Source organism: Mirounga leonina, unplaced genomic scaffold (genome assembly GCF_011800145.1).
Source record: "Mirounga leonina isolate KUSES-001 unplaced genomic scaffold, KU_Mleo_1.0 Mir_173, whole genome shotgun sequence".
Taxonomy (NCBI): domain Eukaryota; kingdom Metazoa; phylum Chordata; class Mammalia; order Carnivora; family Phocidae; genus Mirounga; species Mirounga leonina.
In genome coordinates, this window is record NW_023270447.1 from 92,975,484 (window position 1) to 92,993,014 (window position 17,531).

Consider the following 17,531-nt stretch of genomic DNA (forward strand, 5'->3'; position numbering starts at 1 on the left):
GCATAACCCACAGGATGGCCCCCAGGCCCTCCCAATGCACCCATGTCGCGAAGGACCAAAGGTAGGGGAGGGACCCCGAAGAGAAGCAGCCCGGGGAGAGAGGTGCATCCCGGTGGGTCCTGGGCAGGATGGGGCTGCGGGCTGCTCCGTGGTGGTCGCCAAGCTGTGCTAACACTACAAGGCCATCATGTGCAAAAAACGAACACCGAAGACGCACGCTCGCCAATGAGAGGGTGTGCCAACACGGCAAGGTGTCCACACTCGCGAACCCTGGTGAGCGCTGCTCTCATGACTCCACTGGAGGTCTGAAGATTGTTCAGAATAAAAAGTCCTAAGCCAGGGCGCCTGGGTGGCTCAGTCGGTTAAGCGACTGCCTTCGGCTCAGGTCGTGATCCCAGGGTCCTGGGAGTCCTGAGTCGTCATCGGGCTCCCTGCTCGGCGGGAGGCCTGCTTCTCCCTCCCCCACTCCCCCCGCTTGTGTTCCCTCCCTTGCTGTGTCTCTCACTGTCAAATAAATAAAATCTTAAAAAAAAAACAAAAGTCCTAGGCCAAGGAAAAGCAGCAGGCTTACAGACAGGCTGGTCTCTGCTCCTCCCTCGGCCACCCGTAACTGGAGGATGCATAGGAACACAGGAGGGCACGTGCCGAGGAGGGACGTCAGGCACCTTCAGGACGGCCCAGCAGGTGCCACGTTTGAGCCGTGGGCTGTGCAAGACAACGAACTCCCTCAACACCTGAGCCCGCTCAGCGGCAGCCAGATGCATCTGCAGTGGAACAGCAACGTGACATGACACCTAGCCCTAAAAATCCCAGGTCTCTGGAACTGTAACAAACCCCGGTTATAAAAACGGGTACCAAATTCCAGTCCAGCTCCCTGGTACAACCACCCAGGAATCCGACGTGCCTGTGGGCCTGGACCAACGGCGGCAGGAAGACTGAGAGAAGCACTCTCGGTCCAGCCAGGCCTGTCAAGCATGGAACCAAGACCCCAAGACCCTAGCCTGCAGCTAAGGTGCATGACGCCTGGAGACGTCCGTTCTACCAGCTCTTCACCCCGCACGAGCAGGACAGGGCACCGTGGCTCCCAAAGCTGGTTCTCTACTCACGGCCTCGTTTTCGTTTTCTGAGAAACCTCACCTTTCCAGGGAAGAACTGCTCTGGGGCCGGGGCGCCTGGCTGGCTCAGTCAGTAGAGCTTTTGCAACTCTGGATCTTGGGGTCATGAGTTCAAGTCCTGAGTGGGGTGTAGAGCCCACTTAAAAAAAAAAATTGCTCTGAGGTCAATTTTACCTGGTTCAGATCAAGGCTGTGGATGAGGCTACCACTGTTGGCTCAGTTACCGAAATCACTGTTTGAAGAATTATCAAAGGCTGTCCCACTTGAAAAACACATCCTGGGATGCCTGGGTGGCTCAGTCGGTGAAGCTTCTGCCTTGAGCTCAGGTCAGGATCCCAGGGCCCTGGGATCGAGTCCTGCATCGGGCTCCCTGCTCTTCATCTGCTTTTCCCTCTGCCCATCCCCCCTGCTCATGCTCTCGCTCTCTCTCGAGATCTCTCTGGCAAATAAATAAAAGCTTAAAGGAGGGAAGGAAGAAAGGAAGGCAGACAGACACACCCTTCCAGACTTGCTCTGTAACAGGACTCTGGCCTTCCCTCCAGCCGGAAGTCATCCGAAGATCAACCTGGTTACAAGCCTACCACCAGACACTGCCTGGGGCACGTCTGTGAGCAGCGACCCTCAACCGCACAGCGCCCAGGAGCCTGGGACATCCTCAGCCTGCGCCCCCTTGGCTCCAAGGACAGGGGTGGCTCCCAGCATCCCAGCAGGTGAGTTAGGGATCATGTGGACTCGGCCACACAGAGGCCCAGGTCAGACACTCCATCGCATGTCCCACAGGGAACGCTGCCCCCCGGAAGCCCAGGGAGGAGCACAGCCAGCAGGGGTTATCAACGATGGACAGCACAGGCTCCGGTACACAGATGTGCCCACTGAGGGCACAGGGAGCCTCCACGCCTGGCGCACCCTGTGTGTTCTGCTCACAGCGCCTGCCGGTGTCCATCCGACTGGCCCGGCCAGCTGTGAGGAGAGCCACCACACCAGCCTTCGTGTGCCCGCATGCGGCCCTGACTGGGCTCCTGGGACAGCCTGTCAGGCCCGGCTACCTCCCGTCAGATGCCCTGGCTTTGGGAAGAATTGGAAGGTGCAAATCTGCACAGCACGCACCCTCATCACCCACTACAGAAGGGTAAACTGAGGCCCAGGGAAGTGGCATGACCCAGGACGCCAGAGTAAGGACGTGGCCAAGCCAGGACCTGGGCCCAGGGACCACCCATGAAGCTCTCTCTCTCTCCGAACTTCTAGAAACTCCTACTTGACCAGAAATACCAAAAAGCTTCAGTGACTCCTGCTTGCACAGAGAAGGTAAGGAAAGAAAACGGGGTGGATAACGTCAGACTCGGGGACAGTGGCAACTGCTTCACAGGGAGCCGCACACGAGGCAGACAAGCAGCCTCAGGGAGGTCTCCAACTCTGTTTTTCTTTAACCCAAACACAAAGAGCCACCCTCACTGACAGAGGTCACAGGCCCCCCCCCCCAGGCTCCCGCTGCCAGGCCTTCCTTTTGACCAGCATCCAGCACGTGGGGGCCCCAGTAGTATTTGCAAAACAAAAGTCAAGGATCCTCCCCCTTCCAGAGCGCCCCTGCCCTCCTTAACACAGACAAAAAGGCAGAACTGCCACCTGGACCAGGAACCTCAGGTCCCAGCTCCAAGCGTGCTCCAGACACAGAAGGCCAACCGGGCCATGGGGGAACCAAATAACGGGAACGGCTGCTGGCAGCTGAGTCACTGGCTCGGTCAGGACAGCCCCAGGGATGGGGACACGGACAGCGGGGGCACCGCGTGTCCCGGCTGAGATAAGCTCCCAGGCCCCTGGAGCCACTCCAGGACCTCCAGGGCCAATGCCCAAAGAGGCAGCGGGCCAGGCCCACCGGAGCCGGGAGATGGGACGCGGCCACCCCGTCAGCCTCACAGCCATGGTCACGTACACACACTCACCTCCCCACGAGGTGCCAGGACACAACAGCGTGTCGCCCGTGTGAAGGACCAGCATCCCCCAGGCCACCTGTCACCCCCAGCCTCCTGGAACCCATGGAAGCAAACTAGTGCAAACCATGGCCAAGAACAGGCCTGGACCTCAAAGTCCGAGTGAGAGGACCGAGAGCCACACGTAGACGACCACCAGCCTCATGGGAAATGACATTCACAGGTGGAGAGAGGAAGCAAAGTGGCTGACAGTCTCGGACATGTGCTCCTCAAGCTGCCAACTCTTCTAAAGCTGAGCTGGCCTTGGCCGCAGAGCCAACATGCACACTCCCTGAGCCCACTCTGGGCGCTCAGGTGCCTATCTCCCTTCATCCTGCCACCCAAAAGCAGCCCCAGGCTTCTTTTCTCCTACTCTCTGGGGAAAGTCAGGGTCAAGCCATCGGGCTTTGAGCTGTCCCCAAGCTGTCTGGTGTCTCTTCACTCTGGGTCCCTTATGCCACCCACACTTGCTGATGAGATTAAAAGAAAGGCAGATCTTTGGTGAGAGGCATCACTTTCAGTGAATCCATTTCTTTTTTTTCCTTAAAGATTTCATTTATTTATTTGACAGAGAGAGAACACGCGTGCGCATGCACACAAGCAGGGGGAGCGGCAGAGGGAGAGGGAGAAGCAGACTCCCCGCTAAGCAAGGAGCCCGACGCAGGGCTCGATCCCAGCACCCTGGAATCATGACCTGAGTCGAAGGCAGACACTTAATCAACTGAGCCACCCAGGCACCCCAGTGAATCCACTTCTGTCTTCAAGAACTTTCTACAGAAACTGGCAGGGTGCAAACTTAAGAAAGAGAGGAAAGGGGCACCTGGGTGGCTCAGTCGGTTGAGCATCCGACTCGTGGTCTCAGCTCAGATCTGGATCTCAGGTTCGTGAGTTCAGGGCCCACATTGGGCTCCACACTTGGTGTGGAGAGCCTACTTAAAAAAAGATGGATCTCCAGCACAGAGATGTTCCTGCCTCTGACGTACCAACAGAGGGCTGGTGGAGCCCACTACATACAGGAGACAGGATACCAGAGCACCGCTTACCACAGTGTGACAGGATTAATATCCAGAACACAGAAACAACTCCTACACGTGAACAAACAGCCCGACTCAAAAAAGGACAAAGGACTTGAACAGACATTTCTCCAAAGATGACATCCACACGGCCAATAAGCATACATGACATTCACCATCACTCAGCATCCGGGAAATGCAAATCAGCAGGACCATGAGAGGCCACCTGACGCTCATCAGGATGGCTACTTTCTCAAAAACACAAAAAACACAAACATCAACATCCTTAGCAAGGATGTGCAGAAACTGAAATCCTCGTGTACGGTGGGTAAGAGCGTAAGATGGTGCAGCCACCGTAGAAAACAGGACGGCGGTTCCTCAAACAATGAAAACAATTACGGGAAGATGCAGCAATTCTACTTTGGGGCATATGCCCAAAAGTTGAAAGCAGGGGCTCAAAGAGATATCTGCACACCCACGTTCAAAGCCACATTTTCACAAGAGCTAAAAGATGGAAGCAACCAAAGTATTCATCACCATCTGAATGGATAAACAAAAATGTGGTCCATTCATACAATGGAATGGTTCTCAGCCTTAAAAAGAAAGGAAATGCTAACACCTAGTCCATCTTTGATGGACCTTGGTGAAATAAACCAGAAAGAAAAGGACAAACCCTATAGGATTCCACTTCTAAGAGGTCCCTAAAGAAGTCAGATTCGGGGACAGAGAGAAGGGTGGGCACCAGGGGCTGGAAGCGGGGAGGGGGAGTGAGTGTTTCATGGGGACAGACTCTCGGTTTGGGAAGATGGGAAGGTTCTACAAATGGATGATTGTGATGGTCGTACAACGATGGGGACGTACTTACGCCCCTGAACTGTGCACTTAAAAACTTAAGGGGAGCATCTGGCTGGTTTGGTTGGTAGAGCATTCAACTCTTGAGCTCAGGTTATAAGTTCAAGCCCCATGTTGGCTGTAGAGCTTACTTGAAAAAAAATGGCAAAGATAGCAAGTTTTATGGTATGTAGGTTTTATCTTAACAAGACAAACACACAAGGCAAATTATAGAAATACTAAGAATAATAACACAATAGCCAATGCCACTAGAAAAAAATCGAACGAGATTTTCACCTTTCAAGTTACACAGAAACATCCTGAATGACAGTAACCAAACGTGTGAGGGGGTAGGAAAATGGGCACGTGTTTAATTCTGTGGGCATGTGAACTGGTGAGCCGTGTAGAAAAAGAATTTCAGTAACAAGTAAAATCAAGAACCCTTGAGGGGTGCCTGGGTGGCTCAGTCAATGAAGCATCTGCCTTCGGCTCAGGTCATAATCCCAGGGTCCTGGGATCGAGCCCCACGTCGGGCTCCCTGCTCAGCAGGGAGTCTGCTTCTCCCTCAGCCTCTCATTCGTGCTCTCTCAAATAAATAAACAAATAAATCTTAAGGAAAAAAGAACCCTTGAAAAGGCCCTACGCCTTCCCAGTGCTGGAGTACGGAAATGGTCAGAACACGTCCCAGAGTCGCCCCTCAGTCGGGATTCACAATGCAGAAGAGAGAGAGATGTGGATGTCGTGTGTGCGTGCCCCCTTTGATCCGCAGACTCTTCTATAAGAAACTCACCCCCACCCAACCTCACAAGTGCCCAAGCAGATGCACTTACAGTGGGAGCAGACCTCAGCCATGACGGGACAGAGGAGCTGCCCTCCCTGCAGGGGGCTGGTCAGTCAGTGAAGCCACGTCAGGAACCTGTTCAGCGTGGTCCAGACGCCCTCTGACTCAGTCCTTCCACCCCAGCCCACGCTCCAGACACACGCACACACGTGGGCCAACAACAAGCTGCAGTGATCATTCATGGGCATCCACAAGGGAAGCCAGAAGGTCCACTAACCCAAGAATGGGAACAGGACACACAGCAATGAGGTGGCACACAGGAGTGACAAGGGCACCGGGTGAGAGCCCTGCAGAGATGAGAGTACTGATGGGGCCGTGCCAGCTACGCACGGACACGGGCCCGGACACGGGAGGCCGTGAGGAGGACATCCCTGGGGGCACTCGGGCACAGTGCATTTCCTCACCTGGGTGTGGGTGGGGGCAACGCGGGCGCCAGCCTGCAGACACCAGCATTCCTTGCTCGTCCACGTTGCCGCACGAGGCTTCTGTGAAGCATCAGTGACAAAATGCTCCCTAAAGCACCACTTGGAGTCACGCACAGTGCGTGCCCCAGAGGTGAACTCCAGAGCCCTCAATACCACAGAGCACTTGCAAATGCTCTGGCTGTGCAGGCGCAAACCCGGGCACGCACACGTGCACACAGGGGCACGCGTGCATGGAAGGCCCGTCGCCACAAGCAAGGTGGCCCTGGATCCTGCAAAGCAACCACAGAAGAGCCATTTCTGAGACAGCGGGGATCTGAACACGGGCAGGAAGGAGTTCTCACGACCGCCGGGTACGCCAACCGCACCAAGGTCAAGACTTTCCACAACTCTGGATACGTTAGATACTGAAATGCTGAACTATGAAATAGATGCTGGGATTTGCTTTAGAAAAGAATGACAGCCCCATAGCACAAACAAGGAGGGAGAAGTCAGATGAAATGGAACGAGTAAGACGCCAGGAACTGCTGGGCTGGGCCTGTGGGCTCCGAGAACCAGTCTCCCGATTTCAGTGTCAGCTTGAAATTTCCCATCTTAACAGTATGTTTTCACAAATCCACACATACGTCCTAATGACGCAGGAAGAAACGCACCCCCCACTGACCCCACGTCAGGGGACAGGGACAGGGAACTCCCGCCATCACGGTGCTGGGAGACACAGGACGGGATCCACGTAGCCTCCCTGGGCCCCTGCTCCACACGTCCAGCCGACTTTCAGCAACAACGGCTGAGGCCCCAGCATCCGGGGCGCCACCAAGCTTCTGCGCTCCCCTCGCCCAGCGCCCCTGGTGCTGCCTGAACCCCCCCCGCAGCCCTCCGGCCCCTCACACCTGCCAACAGGGCCACACTGGCCAAGGTTCCAAAAGGCTGGGGCCACAGGGAGAGCAGGCCATGTTGTGGGGCTGCCTGGCTAGGTCCCCGCTGTCGTCCTCAGCCGCCAGGGATCAGAGAGGGAACCGAGACACAAGCCTTTGTCAGAGACTGAGAGAAAACAGATCTACCAAAGAAATCACAATTCAAATACAAATGTTTAAGTGAGAAAATAAAAAGCCTATCTGCACAAGAGACATCAAGTCCAATCAGGTAATTAAATCTAGGAGTGCTCTGAATACCACAGTAACGAGACCATCTCAACAGCAGTGACAAGGAAATTAAGCAAGTTCTCCCATAAACAGGAGGAAATTCCAACACAAACCCAGCAGGAAGGGACACGTGCGCTGACCCCCCCCCCCCCACCCAGCGGCAGCAAATGGACGCTAGGCCAGCCCTGGCTGAGCCCACAGGGTGGGCACCACACTCTGGTTTGGGGGGTGGGGGAGGGGGGCTGTGCAGGAGGGAAACCTTCCTGCTGCAGAGCCAGGAAGGAGCTTCAAAGTTCAGAATTCCCCGGGGCCTTCGGCAGGTGTCAGGGACCAGGGTGTGCACTTCGGCCATGCGGGGACCCAGGCTCATAGTTTGCAGGCCCGTCGAGGCGCAGAGGCCTGTAGCCGCTGGTCCTCTGTGGTCCCCTCAGTCAAGAGCCTTCCAGACCTCCGTTCCAGGACCAGGCACGTTGCCCCGGCCCTGGGTGTTGCCAAGGGCTCCTGGACGACCACGGCCAGCCCGAGCTCCAGGAAACACGGGACATGTCGTCGAGCCACACTGAGGCAACCCATGGGCTTACCTTGCTCTTACAGCTTAAAGAGCTTCCTAAATTGAGGCAAAATCGACTAAGGTCAGGCAGGCTGGGCGACACTTACTGCATACAAGAATGTTAAAAAAAAAAAAAATCACAGTTTTGATAGTTCTGCAAAAAAAACTTAGCAAATTTACAACAAAACTGTCAAGTAATTAAGGCAAGGCACTTCACACATGAACTTAAACTGCTAATTAAAATCCCCTCGCTTAATTGACTACATTTGCATATCATTCAACTTGGGAGCACAATTTTTTTAATGGTTTGGGCAACACAGTTGTAACGCCAGGAAGCAGGGAGGCAGCAGGTGAGGCGGGGCCAGCAGCCCCCACCGCACACACGCGTCCACACTCGGCCGCCCGCCCGCGTCCAGCCAGGCAACTGGCGCTGCAGCCCGACACCGCACAGACTCGACACGAGGCTTGGGGCCACCCACCCCCGCCAGGGCTGGCCAGCCTGCACTCCCTCGCTGCGGCCCAGCACCCCCGCCCCGGGGGGGAGGGAGGAGAGTTGCATGGAGATCCCACCGCGGCCGGGGCTGATGACAGCACCTCACTACTACCCAGTGCCTCTGCCTCGACCTCCCCAGCGGGGAGCCCCCAGCAGATTCCAGAACCACGTGTGGGATGTGTGCACCTGTCCCTTCCTCCAGGGAGAGGGTTCCCAGCTTTGCCAGCAGCATGGCTGACTGCCCCCTTCTTCCCTGGTTCCTCTGCGTGCTCACCGAGTGCCAGCCCTCCCATTCAAGAAACACACAGCTCCCTATGCCCGGGGGCCCAACCAGCGCTGGGGCCCAGGGGAGGACAGACGTCGACATCAGCACGACTCACAGAAACCTCGGTTGACCAGGGCAGCTTAGGGATCCAGACTGGGCACCGTGAGGCCCAGGCAGATGAGAGGGCCATGGGTCTTTCAAACAGGGGTTTCTGTGTCACCTTCAGCGCAGAGCCTACATAAAGACCACAAACCATTGCCCTCGTCCCCACGGCTGGACCACACAGGGGTCTGCAGAGGCAACAGGCACTTCTTGTTCTGATGGTTTCAGCGCAGCGGTGAGGGGGTTCAAAAGGAGAACGTCAGGAAATTAGAAGCAGGCATCCACAGGGATGGGCAGACAGCATGAGGGGTGCCCGAACAGCCACGGCTCAGCGGAAGGAGGGAGCACCACCACGAGCGCCCCAAGAACCACGAATGCCACCCACAGAAGCAGCTCCAAGAGCAAACTCCGTGACGGGTGTGAAAAGTGAGCACACTTGAGGTGGGGAAGGGGGCACGGCCTGGTGCCAGCTCGCCTGTCCCGTGGAGGCCTCACCTACCAGTCAGGCTAGAGCCACAGACTGGCACCGTGGGCTGGGATCACAAAAAGAACAGCTGACCGCAGACAGACGTGGACAGGGCATGAGAAGCTGGTTCTGCTCCCAAGGGAATGGAATGCAGACCGGGCCCCCCAATAACAGGGACTCACAGGTCATCCAGACAGCCCCAGCCTCAGACCCAGGCAGCCCGCTGGTCTTACCAGCGCTAGGCGTGGCTGTGCTCCCCCAGAGTGTGGGGCTGGGGCAGCACTGGGCGTCCTTTCCTGCACATGAAAGACAGACCTTCAGTCTTCCCCCCACAAGCTGCACAGCCCAGCTGGGGAGAGTAGGGTGCAGAAGAGAACATGCCACCAGGCCCAGGCTCCAGGCAGGTCTGGGACAGAAGAACAACCTGACAGCTGGCATAGGACCCCAAAACACATCCACCACCTGCACCCCCACGTCTCATGTGCTCCCAGCGGGCTCAGCCCCATTCTTTCACGCCACCCCGTCCCACAGGGTCAGACCCAGGGGCTGGGACACACGACTGAGCTACCATCGTGTGATTGTCACCCCCACTTGCCACCTCACTTGGGGGCTCAGGGGTCGGGCCAGGAGAAGAAGGGCCACACCAGAGCCCCACTGGCACCCTGGGACCTCAGGCCCCCACGACTTGGCTAACCTTAGTCAGGGCAGGATGAGCCCCTGGCCAGGGCTGCCCTAGCCACAGCAGCCCTGGGGCTGGCGCGCCTGCCGCTCCCCCCACCACAGCGGGGTTCCTCTGCACCAAGCAACACAGGGGGTCCCACGGGAAGCCTATTCTCAACAAGACATGCTTGTCTCTTTTCAGAATAGCCAGCTAATATCCCAGCGGAAGCCCAATCAAGGCGGGCACCACGGCCAGGCTCGTCCAGCTCCAGAGCCGAGAATACCTTCGTTCCAAAGGAGTGGCCAAGCATCTGGGCTCAAACCGGGTTTAAAGCACCCCCCATAGGCCTAAGCAAGCCACCTTCTTCAAAACACACAACACGACCAGGACGAATGACACCTAAGGGACGTAACTCTGCTCCTGAGAAAGCTCCTACACCTTTCCTTTTCGACCTGTCAAGAGCAGAGCTGCCCAGAAACCCCCAACAACTAGTGATTTCATGCCTCCGTGAATCATTCAAGGAGTATTTGTTCCGGGCCCGGAACTGGGGACTCAGCCGTGACAACCTGCCCCCTCCATGAGGCTGACAGCACAACCACAAACACACCAATCCCAGGCCCACCGCAACAAGGGTAGCCCAGAGAACCAAGACCGGGGGAAGGCCCGACCACTGCGCACTGCGCGGCCCAGAGGCTCACGCGGAGACTTCCTGAATCACTACCTAGAGCTGCAAAATCAAGAAGTCGTCGCGTCCTTTGATTCCTTCCAAGTCAAAACAGTTACATCAGATAAAACACAAACGCCGCATACCAAGACAACCTCAGTTGTTTCACAGGCTCATGCCAAGACTCCTCCTGAAGCCTCCCATCTGTTTCACCAGCACGGAAGACACAAGGATTACCCAAAGGAACAAGAATTTCTAGCAAAGACCAGGGCAGCACACAGGCCGCACTGCAGGAAACGGGCACCGCGGTCACCAGCAGGCCCGCACACAGCCAGAGGGCTCTCCCCCCCTGCAGGTGCCCCAGCCACTCTGGTCCTTCTTCCGATGTTCCTCTCATCCCCACCACCTCATTTCGATTTCATGCCTGAGTCCAGTCCTTCACATCAGTAAATAAGGAGACACAAGAAGTGGCCAGTCCCAGAAGTAAAAAACCCTCCCCCCGCCCCCTCTCAAACCAGCTCCCAAGCTCTGTGACCAGGAAGACCACCCCACCTCGCTGAGCCTCTTGCATGACTTTGCCTAGAAACACAGTAAGTCTAATGCAGCAAAACGGGCATCCAGTCTGTCCTCTAGAATCGTACCCTCTATTCCCAGAAGAGCAGCGTTAAGAGCTATTGTTGACCCCACCACCAGCCCTGGGAACAGGCTAGAGGCTTCCTGAGCATGACCCGAGTTTGCCTGGACACACTGCACCTGGTCTACTGGGGGAGAGGGCAGCCTCGGAGAGGTGGGGCAGGGCGAGGACCTCTGCTGCGCTCGCACACGCAACGGGACCACATACGTAGCCCCCTGAGATCCCTGCCACCATGCCACTGCATTCCCACGGGTAACCCGACACCACCCGAAACCTGCTCCAGACCACGCGAGGCCATGCAGGGAGGAGCCACCCGCCACACAGCCCCACACCCCCAGGAAATGACTTCCAGTCCCTTCTTTGCAATTCTGATCCGCCCCCCACACCTGAGACGGTCAGTAAACAGAAAGTGGGGAGCAATGGGCATGGCCCCCAGACCACGCCCGGGCTCCATCCCAATGCCCCCCCCCCGCCGCCTTTCCCTGGTTTCCCATTTCCTCAGGGACAGCAAACCAGGAGGGTGAGGGCCTGAGCAAGAATGGAGGCCTTCTCCCACTGCAGCTCTCACAGACCTGAAGGAAATAATTCAGCCTCTATATTTTGACTCAAAACAAAGAAACTTTTTAAAAACATTTCAGTTGAAACTTGCATAATTCTTCCAGTGGAGAAATCCTCCCCGACTTTCGCAATCCTTAGAAAGAGACACATAATTGCTGCTTGTGTAACAGTCTCCGGGCCACGAAGAGTCCGGCCGCCGGCCTCAGCCACCTCCCGCCACCTCCCGCGGTCACCTCCCGCCAGACAGCCAGGGCTGGCCCCGGAAGCACCACCTCCCCCGCCCCCCCCCCCCGCAGCTCCCCGCAGCCAGGGCTGTGGGGCGGGGCTCGGTCACACTCCCCCAGACTTCCTCCTGCTCCTGGCCTGTCTGCCCTCGCCCGACATCTCAGACACACATTACACAAACCGGCTGCAGGGAAGGCTGAGAAACCGAGACGCGGAGAGTCCGTGACCCTACTCCCGAAGCCCTGTGCTGACTGGGGGACCCCGGTGAGGGAGCAGGAACAGAGGCGAAGGTCACCCAATGACCCTGCTGCCCCCGGCCAGCTGCCGCCCTGAGGAAACCCCAAGAGGCTAGGGGCCTGGCCCAGCTCCAAAGAGGGGTCCTGGAAAGTGGCAGGACAGCCAACAGAGGAGCAGACAGACAGATGGGCAGGCAGCCCACACCTGGAGGACCATCCAGACACGGCTCTGCACACGCAGCCAGGCCGAGGCACCCGGCCAGCAGGGAGGCCCTACTCACTCTCGCACGGCCCCACTACAGGGCGTAGCGAGAAACCGGAGGCCTTGTTCAAGCTGTCGTATCCCCCATTTGAGAAGACTCCCCAACCTTCACTCTGCGGCCTTCACCTGGCGACCAGACCGACTCGCAGACCCCATCCTTCTGCATGGCCGGGGCGGGGGGAGGCCAAGGCCCGTCCAGGAACTTTGTCTCAGAGCATCACCTGAGATGGCACCCCACTTTCTCAGCCAAACGTCTGGAACCAGGAAATCACCATGGAACCCCACGAAAGCCTACAGCAAAACAAGGGGACAAAGGGACAACTGACCCTCTAAATCTCTGCGGGCACAACAGATGGCATCAGGGTAAAGCCAGTCCCCCCATGAAAGAGGGGTCCCAGGTGAAGCATGCAGGTCAGAGTCTGTGTCCAGCCTGATGGAACATTCTTGATAGTATTCCTTCCCAAGATAATTTCAGCTTAAAAGAGCAAACCACATCTCACTAGGGGAGTGTCCACAGGATGGAACCCCCTTCCTGGCCTGTGGACTTAAAAGCTGCAGTCACTCCCCCACAGGGGCCACAAGACTCCATCCATGCCCCCAGTGCTGCCGGCCAGGTCTCTGCTTTGAGAAAACACTGCCCTGTGACCAGGGGAAAGTTTCAGATGACATGAAGAAAACTGTTCCAATGTCAGGAATTCAGACAAATCCAGTCGTGGGCACTCACGCCACACCGGGCCCCTGGAGCAAAACGGCCCACACAACAAGCCCCCTCTGAGAACTTGGGTGTCTGAAAGACAAGGGTACGATAAACAAACCCAGGCCAGGCTCTCCAACCCGAGAATCAGGACACCCCGCAGAACAAACAGCAGTTCCAAGGAACGGAACCAGTTTCTGGAGCGCGGGCCCCGGGGAGGCAGAGCACCGCCCTGTGGTCGGCCCAAAAGGGAAACACCTGGTGACCCAGCAAGGAGCCGTCCTGCGGGGTGAGGAGCCAGGCCCCAAGCAGCAGCCAAGCCGGCAGCACGGATGTCCCCCTCTGCCGGCAATCTACACGGCCGGACAACTGGCCCACTTTAGTCCAAATACCATGAGACAAGCCCAAGAGGAAGGGACAGAGCCGAGAGGGCAGAACAAGAGTGGAGAAGGCTCTGAGTCCCCACCTCCTGGCCACGTGTTCCCCCAGCAACAAAATGACACATCCCCACCCCACCTGACACTGGACACCTGAACACCCTCAAGAAATAAAACGTCACCATCACACCGCTTGCTACAGTCCCCATTTCACACGAGGAAACACAGAGACAGGAGGTTAAGCAACTGGCTCGAGGTCACACAGCCAGGAGAGATGTAATGAGGCTACGGGAGCAGCCCCATGGGGTTCCACAGCTGGACTGGCCCACTGCAGGACAGCAGGACAGCAGCCTGGGGGGAAGGGGCTCAGAGGCGGCGCCCCAGCACTCCGGAGGCCCCTCCTGGCCGAGGTGGCAACAGAGTGCTGACTGGTCTCTGGCTGGCAGGAGACTGGGGCAGCACTTCAGCTCCACAGCCTGGAACGCGCTCCAGCTCCCGTGGCCTCACCAGAACCCAAGGCCCTAGGGGAGCCGTGGCCCTACACAGAGGATTCCAGCACATTCTTTGTTCCCTGCTGTCCTCATCCTTAGTAAATCAAAAATGTTAAACTAACCTAACAACTGAAAAAATTCAAGATCGATTCCATGAATAAACTGTCAAAGGCAAGTGCAAGGAGCAATGAGAGATAGGCAGGGCTCGGGGCGGGGGGGGCGCGGATGGGGGGGGTCTTCCCAGGCAGCTCCATCCGGAGCAAGTGGGCTCTGGGCAGCTGGGGATCTCCGCCCACCCTGAGCTGATACCTGCCTCACGTGGTGCCCTCGGCATGTAGACAGACGAGCACATGGCTCTGCTAGATTTAAAGAGAACGATGCACCCCAGGACTCCCAACTGCGTGGTCACAGAGCCAAGGAAGCAGGCAGAGCCCCAAGAACAGGACAAGCAGAAAAAACTGGCAACGGAAGCGCCCCACGAGGTGGCAGAGCCAGCAGGAGAGCACTCGAGAGCTCAAGGAAGCCTGGGGCCGGGCGCGCAGGCCAGGTCACCACCACGAGGACGGGCTGGCTGACACTCGGGCCTGGAGACCCCACCCACTTACGATGAGCAGCTTTTCCTCGTCACGGGGGAAATTTTTGTCTCATCAGTCAATGAGATTTAGAGCAGCATCAGGGAAGGCACTGAAGGAGAAAGGGCGGCCCTGATCATCTGCTGAAAAGGCCGGAGCAGAAACAGGCTCTGGCCTCTGCTTTCCGGACTGCAGGGACCAGTCCTGCTTCTCCCCAGGCAGTGCTTGGGCCTGAGCGCTCAGGCTGGGCCTTCCCTGAGCTGGAGGACGGCCGCGCCCACAACCACGGCGCCTGCTCCGAGAGAAGCCGGGCCCGGGTCTACGGCTGTGACAAAGGGCCAGCCCCCACCACACACCCCTCACGCCCGACTCAGACACCGACACAGACACACCCTGCCACACAAGGTCCTCTGCCACCTGTGCTGGAGGTAAGTGGCCTGCCACGGCTCGGCCACAAGCTGCAGGCCACAGTGGCCGTGGAAGGTACGGGCACCCCAAACAGAAAAGCCCCCGGTTCCCACAGGGTGCCCATCTCGCCACCCACCACCAAATCATCTGAAATCAAAGGCTTGGGCCTTTCCTGCAGCATCCTCCCCTACTCAGACCATCCCTCCCGCCCAACCCCTGCCCCACAGTCTGCAGACAGCTTGCCACCTGGGCAGCGACACAGCTGAGGGCAGAAATGCCACCGAAAGCATGTGCACGCGCACACACAGCAGCCCCCTCCGAGCACAGGCAACAGGCCCCCACATCCCCAGCCCCTCCTCTGCTCACCGAGACTCTGACACTCCTCTGGAGGGGCGCCCGGATAAAACCGGGCGGGAGCATCTATTCACAGATTTAGAAAAAAAAGTTTGATGCAGTAGCTGAATTAATTAGGCCTCCTCAGAATAGCTGAGCCAATGCAGCATTCTGTGTATGCAATTTAATAAGCCTGGATATTTAAAATAAAAGTTACAAATACTTGGGGAGGGGAAGACACCATGAAAAGTTGGTGAGGACCCCAGTGGACGGCCTCAGGGTCCAGTGGCCTGGGAGCCACCCAGCCAGCTACCCAGCAGGATCACACACATCCTCGCCTGGCAAACAACAGAGCCTGGGCCAGCGGCCCTCCCCCGCCCGGCAGCGTTTCAGAAAGAGGGAGACAAGGAAACGGGCGTGTCCAAAACAAATCACAGGCCATGAGCTACTCCTACTCAGGGCCCCAGGTGCCCGCTGACCAGGCCCCAAGCCCAGGGCCAAGCGGCCCCTGCCCCACACTGGGGGACTCTGGGATTCACACCCTGGCAGGCGCAGGGAAACACACTGAGCTGGAGTCGCCGAGTCTCGGCCCCCTGCCACCGTGGCCTGGACACCTGGCTTTGTTTTTGAGGCTGTCTCCCAAGGCTTCAAGGCACAAACAGGCCCCACCGGGTCCAGTTCTGTCTGCTGAGGACCACTGGCAAGAACCCCTCTGTCGGCAGGGGGTGGGGGGGGAGGCCTCGGTCTGCACACCTCCTCACCGCCCCCGAGGAAGACCTAGGCCTGAGGCTGCAGCCTGGGCCCAGCCCAGATCTAACTTCCCAGGACTCGGAGCAAGACTGTTTGAGTGCTGAAGGCTGCCCTTCCCGGCCCATCAGCGCAATGGCTGTGGACATCAGGAAGGCTTCTCCACCCACCAAGCCAGCCACCCCCCCCCCCGCCCCGACCACTGGGGCCACCCACGCCAAGCAAGCTGGCTCATCACAGGGGTCGAGCCAGAGAACCTTCCTACACTGTCGGTGGGGATGACGATGCTACCCTGAACTTCCCTGAAATAGATCCAAATCCGAGACAAGCCCCAAACTGCACAGACAGAGCCCATGGCCCAGGAGGGCCCCCCAGCTTCCAGGCCCTGGGGCCCAGCACACCCAGGGTCCTCCCACTCCCACAGCCAACGGGACACTCACCCGGGGCACCCGCCGCTTGTACTTGTTGCCATAGTCGAACTTCTCCTTCACGTCGTCCAGGCAGCGGCCAAGGCGCGCCTGTTCCTCCTTGCCTGTGTAGTCCTGGCTCAGCAGGATGTAGGCCCGCCAGTTGGCCGAGTCGAAGCCCCAGTGGCAGGTCCGGTTCTCCAGCGCCTTGTGGGAGTGCACCACGAACTTGTGCGGGGGATACATGAGGCGGCAGTCGAGGCACTGGATGCAGGCGGCACTCGGGCTGCTGTAGAGCTCGGGCACCAGCAGCCCCTTACACTTGCCGAAGCACTCGTGGTACACACGCACGCTGCGCTCGCTGAGCTCCAGGCCCAGCGCCAGACTGGCGGCCAACTCCTTCTTGCAGGGCGGCGGGTAGGCGCCGCCGTAGAGCAGCGCGTTGCACAGGCGCTCGGCGTCCGTCTTGGTGATGAGCCCGCACGAGGGCGCCGAGAAGGGCAGAATGCCCATGACTTTGAGGATCTCCAGCTGGTCCGCCGTGCAGCGCGAGCAGTAGATGTGCAGCTCGTCGCACACCGAGTTGATCTGCTGCAGCGAGAAGTCGCGCAGCACCGAGTTGAGGATCTGCGGCAGGCACAGGCGCTTCTCGCCGCCCACCACGAAGCACGAGATGGTCTCGCCCTCCAGCACGGTCTCGCAGCGCTCGGTGGAGCGGTCGGACGGCATGAAGAAGGGCCCGGGGAGCACGGGCGGCGGCGGCTGGATGGCTGGCAGGTGCAGCACGGGCGGCGGCTCCGCGGCCGCGGGCACCGGCGCCGGCACCGCAGCCGCGCTCGCCTCCTTGGCGCTCTCCTTCTTGTAGGCCTCCTGCGCCCAGCGCGCCGAGAAGGCGGCCGGGCCGCCCAGCGAGCTCATAGAGCTCAGGTGGAACTGCTCCAGCGTCTTCTGCAGCCCCGGGTGCGGCTGGAAGCCGCCGCGGCCGCCCGCCGCCGCCTCCATGGTGCGCTCCGGCTCCCCGGGCCGCTCCCGCTCCCGCGCGCCCGGGCCCCCGC

The 17,531-nt window shown here is 58.4% G+C and overlaps 1 protein-coding gene across 3 annotated transcripts in view; it reads right to left on the reverse strand.

The window, feature by feature from the left end:
• Nucleotides 1–17,523, reverse strand: part of SKI (SKI proto-oncogene) — a 67,344-nt gene extending 49,821 nt beyond the window's left edge. For all 3 annotated transcript variants that reach the window (XM_035019974.1, XM_035019975.1, XM_035019973.1), the window contains exon 1: nucleotides 16,510–17,523. In XM_035019974.1, coding sequence (XP_034875865.1) covers nucleotides 16,510–17,478 — 969 coding nt within the window. In that variant the 5' untranslated portion in view covers nucleotides 17,479–17,523. The remainder of the gene's footprint in view (nucleotides 1–16,509) is intronic.
• Between the last annotated feature and the right edge of the window lie 8 nt (nucleotides 17,524–17,531).